This window comes from Lutjanus erythropterus, chromosome 1, assembly GCF_056507025.1.
Source record: "Lutjanus erythropterus isolate fLutEry1 chromosome 1, fLutEry1.hap2, whole genome shotgun sequence".
Classification (NCBI taxonomy): domain Eukaryota; kingdom Metazoa; phylum Chordata; class Actinopteri; order Lutjaniformes; family Lutjanidae; genus Lutjanus; species Lutjanus erythropterus.
In genome coordinates, this window is record NC_139317.1 from 769664 (window position 1) to 779407 (window position 9744).

General features: G+C 43.2%; 1 protein-coding gene across 1 annotated transcript in view; it reads right to left on the bottom strand.

Annotated features, from left to right (window-relative positions):
• Positions 1 to 9744, bottom strand: part of LOC146332412 (transient receptor potential cation channel subfamily M member 1-like) — a 37359-nt gene that overhangs the window by 1866 nt on the left and 25749 nt on the right. Inside the window, 11 exon segments of the mRNA XM_084723839.1 lie at positions 1690 to 2060; positions 3922 to 4054; positions 4159 to 4361; positions 4728 to 4872; positions 5538 to 5558; positions 6471 to 6645; positions 6823 to 7074; positions 7556 to 7684; positions 8666 to 8806; positions 8885 to 9016; positions 9458 to 9686. Of these exon segments, the coding sequence (XP_084579965.1) occupies positions 1690 to 2060; positions 3922 to 4054; positions 4159 to 4361; positions 4728 to 4872; positions 5538 to 5558; positions 6471 to 6645; positions 6823 to 7074; positions 7556 to 7684; positions 8666 to 8806; positions 8885 to 9016; positions 9458 to 9686 (1931 nt within the window).

Consider the following 9744-nt stretch of genomic DNA (forward strand, 5'->3'; position numbering starts at 1 on the left):
TTGGAAATTAACAGGTTTACAGTCCAGAGTTCAGTCCTCAGGTAGGAAGGTGTTTTTTTTTTAAGTCCAAGACTGAGAGGAAAGAGTTGAGAGTTTTAAGACAGAAGTCAAGTGTCTGGACAAATAACTGTGTGTTAAAGGTCTGCTGAGGAGTTTGTTGTTGAGGTGTCAATGAATTCTGAAGGCCAACATCTAAAAAAAAGCTTGAAAATTGAAGTTTGTGTTGGACTGCATGATTCCAGGAGTAAGTTCTCAGGAGTTTTGAGGTCGTGGGTTCGATCCTCAAACAAAGTGATGAATTTGAAGTCCAACACCCAGAGACAGAATCAAATGATCAGGTTGTTGTCAGGTTTCTGCAGAGGCTCGATGACAAGCTGATCATTTGAATCAGGTGTGTCGGAGCAGAAACATGCAGGACAGTGGATCCTGAGGACCAGAGTTGGGAAACACTGGTTTAGAGGACAGGAGGTGTTTCATTAGTTCAGTTCAAACTTTAGTGTACTTCAGGTCCACACATGAAGAACAAGAGATCATCACTCATAATACCTTCATCCTGGCTTTTAATTCAACTGTATCTATTCATTTATTGTGTATTTATTGTTTTTATTATTATTGTGTGTTTGTGTAGTTATTTATCTTTATTAATCTGTTTTCTGAGCACATCCTTTATCTACTGATTATTATTTACATATTTATTGATTGACTTTAAATTATTTTCTGTTTTGTGTGATCCTGAGAAAATGATGACGAGGCTGCAGCATGATGTCATATTTCAGATTTGATCTGTTATCTGTCTGTCAGTCACAAAGAAGATGAGATTTGGTAAACGGTGCAGAATTTGGTAAAAAATCATATTGTGATTATTTTGATTGCGATATGTGATACGATTAGTAGAAATGATCAGTTTTGCATCACAGTCTTCATGTTCACTGATAAAAAAACAATCAAAGTCGTGATGATGTGATATTTATTGAGGTCTGAACCAAACAAACATGTTTTCTTTCATGTGGAGAACAAAGATTTTTAGGTCAGAACGTCTCTGCAGCTCTGCAGAACCTCATTCTAATGATGATTTCACACATTTTTCCTTTTTCAAAAAACTTTGATTTGGTTCTTTTTCTTCCATTTGAATTTTACATCTGGTCATATTATGATTTTTATTACTATTATTCACATTTTGATAAGAATACTTTTACTTAAGTTTTTTTCTAACAGCAGTACTTTTACATGTAATTGAGTAATATTTTAGTAATGTAACAGTACTTGTACTTGAGTACAGATATTCAGTACTCTTTCATCGCTGTCCTCAGCTCCTGTGAATGTCAGAGCAGTCGATAATAATAATCACTTCTGCAGGCAGGTTTCTGCAGCACATTTCTTTATTTGACATGAAAACCGTCTCTGATTCTGATGTCCTGAAGCTTCTTGTTGGACACACACAGGTATTTATCATTTCATATTGTTTCTCTATGGAACAAGTTATCAGTAATATGAAACAAATTAGTGTTTAGTGACATGTTGATGTTGTAAACTTATTTTATCTGATTAAAAAGAGGCTGAAAACTGTTTGAAGACTGAATATCAACCAGTTTTCAACCAGAAATCAACGTTGAAACTTGAAACTGTGCTCACTGGGAAGAATGAAACGTGATCATACAATAAGTCTGGTCACATGACCTCTCGTCCTACCTGTTGTGTGTCCTCCCTCAGTGCTCCCTCTCTCTGGACTCAGTTGGACCTTCCTGTCAGTCCCCTCGCTGTCTCCAGTCATGGACGTCCTGTCGTCCAGCTCCAGCTGGTATCTGTACAGACTGTACCCGTCTGCACTGTTGACGCTGCTGTGTCTCAGCAGCGAGGACGGCTCGCAGACAGATGACCCCCTGGACCGTGACAGGACGAGGTCGGCACGGTCGATGCCCGCCAGCTTCTCCAGAGCGTTCATCATCCGGCCGGAGAACTCCTCGAGCTGAGACAGACGCAGGTCCACCGTCTGCAGGGACGCCTTCATGGAGTGCTCCCTCTCATTCACCTCCTCCAGACGCATGAACATGTTCTCCACCCTGAGGACAGGATGGAGGACAGACAGAGGACACAGGACAGACAGTAGAGGACATGCAGCAGAGAACAGGAGGACAGTTGGACTGATGTTTCTGTTTGTCATGTTCTCTGCAGACACTTCACACGCCAACTGATCACAAGTTCTGTATTTAGTGATCACATTAATCATATCATCACTGTGGGATTATCAGGGATTATTTGGGATTACGACAATAATTCCAACACAGGCTCCGAAACTGTGGAGGACAGTTTCACTCAGAGTAAAATGTATTAACATGGATCATCAGATCATCATGGAATAGTGCAGTGATTATAAAAAGTACATCTTATTAAAAAAATAAAGGGTTACATCACATTAACTGGTGAAGTTTGAAAGCATTAGTTCAACAACATGCAGCTGTTTGACTCCTGATTTCCACCGTAGCATCAGTATGAGGTGTTGACAGTGTCGGGCCTCAAGCTGCAAGAACAACAACTGCTTGTTTCCACTGTCACACTGAGAGTCCTGCAGTTATAACGTGACGCCTCAGTTTAAACGTCAGACATCCTGACAGTTTTATTTGAGTGGGCAGCGGAAACTCAAGTTGAGTGATCATGTGATATAAAGCCAGCAGGGTACCAACAACCAGCTGCAGAAGCTATTGACAAAAGAAAAGAAAGAGAAGAGTTGTTGTTATTCCTCAATGATTAAAACAGGTGGAAGAGAAATGAAGAAACGAGCTGCTGTGCTGACATCTGGATGCCAAAACCAACATCTACATCTAAAAGTTGCTCGGACTTCCGAGGTGCTCTGATGCATCCTTGTTTAGAAGGACTGTTCTACAGCTACCACTGAAGAACATCTCACTTGGGCACAGACTGAAGAAGACCAGGCTGGTGCTGGAGCTCAGACAGTCACATGGTCAGGAATGGTGGAACCAAGATCAGGACAGGGAGATCATGGAAGACAGAAGACTGTGTGGACAAAGACATCTCTAGATTAAAGCACCAAGAACTTGTCAGAAGAACCCAACAAGGAAGATTTTGTCTGAGCTGAGGAGAGCCACAGGAGATTAAACTGAAGGAGTTGGTGGTCACAGAGGTGACAAGAATAGAAGAAGAAAAGTTCTTGGAAAAGTCTGTTACATAGTCACATATGAACTCCTTCTCAGTTTACTCAATCTGGTACGATGGTTCGGCTCCAGGTAACTCTGGTAAATCTCTACCACATCCTTTGTGCTCTTAAGACTGCCTTGACTCTTGACTGGTTTGTAAAAGCTGGACAGTCGGTGCAGAAACGAACATCGGTCTTGATGAGAGGAGACTTTGACAAGCAGCTATCAAAAAACGGCAACCGAGAAGCGTGTCGTTAGTTGAGCTGACAGTTCCAGGTGAAAGGAGCGTTCAGGAGGCGTGTGACAGGAAAACGTTGTGGTAAGCTGAGACAGCTGCTGGACAGCAACAACCTATCTGACAGAAGACGGCTGCTTTGCCTCTCAACTAAACACTTCTTGAGAGAGATATTGGCTTCACAGCAGTGAACTGAAGACCGTGCAGCTGGAACACAGGAACGAGCAGAGGAACCACAGGCAGGATTGCCTCGCAGGTTTTAACACCAACCTGTCATCAAACTTGCACCCAAAGCCAGGCAGGCCCTACCTTTGACCCTGGACTCAGCCTCAGGCCACAGTTACCCCCGCTGGTTATCCCTGCTTGTCCTATGATCAGTCAGTGGACCACCCACGCCTGGAAACTGACCCTGCCACAGCACCACTGAAGTGTGATCTAAAACTGGAAGTGACAATAGAAAGAAAACTGCCCGAGATATAACGTCGCTCACGTCTGATAGGATGGTGGAAAAGCTTCTACTGACATGTCTCTGACCTCTCAGACGTGACTCTGATCCTCTCGTTGTTGGACGACTGTTTCTCGTCTTCTTTCTCTCTGAAGTATTCCTCCACACACTGCTCCTCGAACTCATGCAGACTCTTCAGCTCGTCTGCGTTCAGCACCAGCTCTGAGGACAAACACAGGAGGTAAAGACAGACAACTCACAAACCCTCTGCAGCTCCGAGGAGACAAATGTTTACTGGAAGTTCCAGATGATGAGACAGATCTTACGGAGTCGTCTCTCGCGGTCGTCGTGGTCTCCGTCCGTCCTCCGTCGGCAGCGGCAGCACAGTCTCCTGAGGACGATGTAGATGTGGGGGAAGATGATGAGGGGGGGAGGCAGGATGGGACGATCGTGGAAGGTCATGATCAGCTGATAGCGCTGGGACTTCCACACCTGGTTGGAGATGGACTTCACCTCGAAGAACGTGTTGCTACGGAGACGAAGAGGAAGTGGAAGAGTTCATGATCATGCAGGACATTAGATCAGTTCTTTGTGTGTCTTTATAACTGGCTAAAGTCATGGTTGTTATAATGTGCTGTGTAACCAGGAATGAATCCTCTATGTCACTTTGGCATGGTGCTATAAAGCACATATTATGTCCATCGTTTATAATACTTTATAAACCTTTTACAACACGAAGTTGCATGATTATAAACATTTGTATTTGTGGAAGTCTTATAAAAACATTATGTCTTATGCATATGCTTATAATGCATTATAGACATGACCTAATGTGTCCTTCTGTTGTGACCTCCTGTCTGTCTTCCCTTGTGTTTCTGTGTTAATGGAGACTAACTTGAAGACGGCGATGAGCAGGTTGACCAGCAGGATGTTGGCGACCAGCAGGTAACACGCCATGATGGCGGGAGTGAGCCAGGCTCCGGGGATACAGGGAGGAAGCTTCTTCCCGTCTTCATCGTACATGTTGTCCCCACACGGAGCTGAGAGACAGACAGAAGAGACAGTAATGTCCACTTTATACGGACAAATGCTGGATCATTTTCTAATTAATGACTGCAGATTTTTTCATCATTAATAAATGACTGCAGATGAAAATTAGCTTTGAAATAACTCAATAAAAATCAAGAGATGTTTATATTTAATATCATTTATGCTCTTTTCTAAAGAAAATGGACAGAGGAAGACGGAAACATGCAGACTGTAGACACTTTAGAAATATTGTCATATTTGATTTCTTTAACTTTTGAAAACTATTTGGGGTTTTGATCTTGTGCAGATTTGAGCGACAGTGATGTTAAGAGTGCTGAGTGCAGCCACATCTTCACCTCATTCAAAGTACAATAGTATTAGTTGAAACGACTTCAAATAGTAAAGTAGAATTACATGGAAATTCTTCAAGTACTCAAGTACAAGTGGATCAGATTTGTTCACAGTATTTTTCAGCAGTAGCTGCTGGTTGTTGCTGATCTGGATTCAGAGACCAGAAGAATTTATTGTTGCTGCTTCACATTAAAACATTTCAGCAGGATAAACTTGGGATGGCTTTTATTCTGAAGTTCAGTGTGTTCCTGTTTGCAGCCTCATATAAAAAGTGAGCTGATGAAAACATTTACAGTTCACAGTAAATTCTGTTTGTGATACTTACGATTGATTTCCATCGCATAAACTGTCAAAAAATAAAAAGAGACGGAAGATAATCAATAACAGAATTAATCAATGCAGACAATATTAGAAGACAACAAGCAACAAGAGGAGCAGTCAGTGAAGAGGTCATGTGAGAAATACTGAGAAACATTTTCAACAAAATAATAAAACAAAAAAGTAAAAGACAAGTGTGATAATTAACAAGGAGAGAGGGTGAGGACAGTGTGTTAGGAGACAGAGTGGGGACAGAGGGTGAGGACTGTGTTAGGAGAGAGGGTGAGGACAGTGTGTTAGGAGAGAGGGTGAGGACAGCAGGTGAGGACAGAGGGTGAGGACAGTGTGTTAGGAGAGAGGGTGAGGACAGAGGGTGAGGACAGAGGGTGAGGACTGTGTGTGAGGATGGAAGCTGAGGACAGAGGGTGAGGACAGAGGGTGAGGACAGTGTATTAGGAGACAGAGTGGGGACAGAGGGTGAGGACTGTGTTAGGAGAGAGGGTGAGGACAGAGGGTGAGGACAGAGGGTGAGGACAGAGGGTGAGGACAGCAGGTGAGGACAGAGGGTGAGGAGAGAGGGTGGGGACAGCAGGTGAGGACAGTGTGTTAGGAGAGAGGGTGAGGACAGCAGGTGAGGACAGAGGGTGAGGAGAGAGGGTGGGGACAGAGGGTGAGGACAGTGTGTTAGGAGAGAGGGTGGGGACAGCAGGTGAGGACAGTGTGTTAGGAGAGAGGGTGAGGACAGCAGGTGAGGACAGAGGGTGAGGAGAGAGGGTGAGGACAGTGTGTTAGGAGAGAGGGTGGGGACAGAGGGTGAGGACAGCAGGTGAGGACAGAGGGTGAGGACAGTGGGTCAGGTCAGTGGGTGAGGACAATGAGGACAGATGGTGAGGACAGTGAGGACCAACAGTGGAAGTCTTACTATGAACTCTAGTCTTACGGTCTATGGAGTCTGCAAACACCTCTCCGTAGATCATCCAGTAGGGCATGTAGAAGATGTTTCGGGCCAGACGCCATGTTGGCTCCTCGTCTGGGTGGAGGATCGCCTGACGAGCGACGCCGAAACTCATCAACACCACCAGCATAATGACCACGAAGTACAACATGTCGATCATCTGGAGGACAGACGGGACGGTCAGACCAGAGAGACGTCTGATTACATCATCAGTTCTTTCTTTCTACAACAAAGTTTTCACTGTTTCACAGAGAAACTTGTCATAATAATAAAAGAAAAGAAACTTTGAATTTCCTTGAAGACTAAAGATTCATCTGTATCTGTGATGTCATCGTACCATCTTCCCGATCATCATGACGTAGGGGCCCAGGTACTTGTTGACTCCGAAGATGTCGAGGACTCGGATGTACCAGAAGATGATGTCGACGCAGTAGATGACGCGTCCGTAGCCCATGGACGGTTCGCTCTGCAGCCGCAGCAGTAAACCCAGCAGGAAGACGGAGATGGCCACCAGGTCGGTGATGTTCCAGTAGTCCTCCAACCACACGTTGATCTTCTGCCTCAGCTTCCCCGGCTCCGACATCAGGATCTAAGCTCACGCAGAGGGAGGACATCAGCATCATTATGTTAATGATGTGTTTGGGTGTGTTGGCGCTCTACTTTTACGGTAATAACCAAAGTAACTCATTACCAAGTAGTATCAAAACTTTTTCCAGTCAAGTAATACCTACATTCAATCCACTCAAATCCAATATTTTCATGGTTTTGCTCGCAGCCAATCACTACAAGTGTTCTTTGATTTAATACAACGTGTGATTGGCCCGCTAACACAGCAACTACAGCTAGCAGCTAACAACTTCAGACGGTCTGTAGTCAAGAAGCCGAGTGCAGGTTATCTGACGGAGCTGATGAAGGTGTCGAAATGCTACAAAACCAAAGAAAAGGTATCGAATGAAGTACTCAACTGGTGTCATCAATTTTTAAATGATACCAAACCCTATTATCTATCAGACCTTCAGGTGCTTTTGAGTTTTTACCTGCCGGACCTTCAGGTGCGTCTGAGAGTTTACCTGCCGGACCTTCTCCAGTCCCAGAGTGATGATGTAAGAGATGACGATCCACTCCTGTAGAGACGGCCATCGCTCCATCTTCACCAGGATGATGTAGTTATACAACATCAGGTACACCAGGTAGGAGATCTACACACACACACACCTTATTATGACACAACTGTGTAACAGAATCTTTCTATATTTTTTACATCATTGCAACTGTATTTAGTTGTATTCTGTTTCTAATATTTATTATTTATAAAGTGGATATTTTTACAGTTCATTTCATGCCTGATTATATGGAGCATAACTAGAAATATATAATGTATAATCTCACGTATAGTTTCACACTGGTTGAATGTAAACAACTTTAGCTAAGCTAAGCTAACCAGCTGCTGGCTTCATGTTTCCCATAGAGATATGAGAGTGGTCGTCGTCATCACATTATAGATTCTTTTAATATTTAATACAGAAGTTGACAGAGAGAAACAAGAGGAAACTTTTATCTCTCACTTTGTGAACCTGATGCCTGAAATATTTGCACTCACACATACAGAGCAGGTGTGTGTTCACCAGTTCTGCTAATTTTGTTGAATTTGCTTTCATCTCATAAAAAGACAAATACTGAAACAGTTGTCATGTAACAATGTTTCCCTTCTTGAAAATACGTTAGAGTCAAAATGCAGCAGACATTTTGCTATCACTAATATCTACATGCTAAATCAAGTTAAGACAGATAATAAGTGGAAGATCAGGATGCTTGAAATGACCCAGCAGCAGTTTGTGGGTATTTATCCATGTAATTGTGTTTTTTGGACTGAATATGTGACTAGATTAGGTTGTCAGTTTTATCCATCAGTGGAGTAACACAAGGTGAGTTGGCTCAGTATTGTAGATGTTTGTTGTTTGTTTGTTTGTTTGCTGGTGGTGGTGTTGATTGTAGCTGCTGTTGTGATTGGATCCTGAAATGGTTTGCATCAAATCACAAGAATCTGAGCTTTCCACAGACATGTCACATGAGTACCTACTGTTAAACACAGGAGCTGTGACCCGCAGTAAACAGACTTTAAGTTAACACAACGACTTGATATCACCGTATACAGACTGTAAAGGATTTAAGAGACTTGCCGTGTTGAACCAGAACTTTGTGAAGGGAGCATTGTAGAACTCATAGATCTTCCTCCCGATGGGCGTCCTCTTCCTGTGTTTCTTCTGCTCTTCTTCTTCGTCTCCTTTCTTGGACACGGTGTCCACGTTGGAGACGCCATCCTGAAACAAACTCTGCATCAGTCAAACTGCTAAAAACTTTTAAACTCTGTCTGACGAAGCTGCTCTGTGTCTTCGCACCTTGCTGGATTTGTTGTCGTCATCTTTACTTCTGTTGTCCTCGTTGTCTTTGGACGAATGATACGAACCTTCATCTCCGAGACGAAACTCCAAGAGGAGAATTGCAGGAGGAAAAATTATCCCTAAAATCACCTGGAGGAGGAACGAAGGACAGAATCATTCATCAGTCAGTTTCACATCTGGTTTTAATCTGAAATGATCATCTAAAAAGAAATAAAACACTAATTTTAACCTATAATCAGCTGATACTGTATTATAGAGTAAACATAAATGAATATTTGTTTTTAGCACTTAGTTAATCATCCATATTTTCCTCAAAACATTCCCAACCTTTTCTTGGATTGTTTGAGGACACAGCAGTCATGTGACCATGTGTTAACACCACAGAAGAGAAATTGAAAGTACCATTGAAAACAATGTTTTTTGGGATTGGTTCCTTCCAAAGTTTTGCTCCTAGTGATGAAATTAAATTTTTTTATTTCTGTATTTAAATAAGGTTCGTATTTTCAGGAAATCTGTCAGGTCCAGAAGAGTCCAGACCTGCTATCGGAGACAGTTCTGAGTCTTTTGTACCTTGAGGCTGTTGCTCTTGCCCATCCTCAGACAACCCATCCACATGTCGGTGAGCAGCATCTGGCTGCAGGTGTGAGCGATGAAGTCTCGGTGTTTGGCGGCGACGGCGAGCTTCAGACAGGTGGAGTTACTCCAGTTCTTCAGCTCGTAGGTCAGCAGCTTCATGGCCACCTGCTCGTCATGTTTGTAGGACTGATCGAGCAGCTCGTAGGCCAGCTGACCAAACTCCCTGCACACACAACACAGTACAGCACAGACTGACAGCAGCACCACCTTCAGGCCACAAT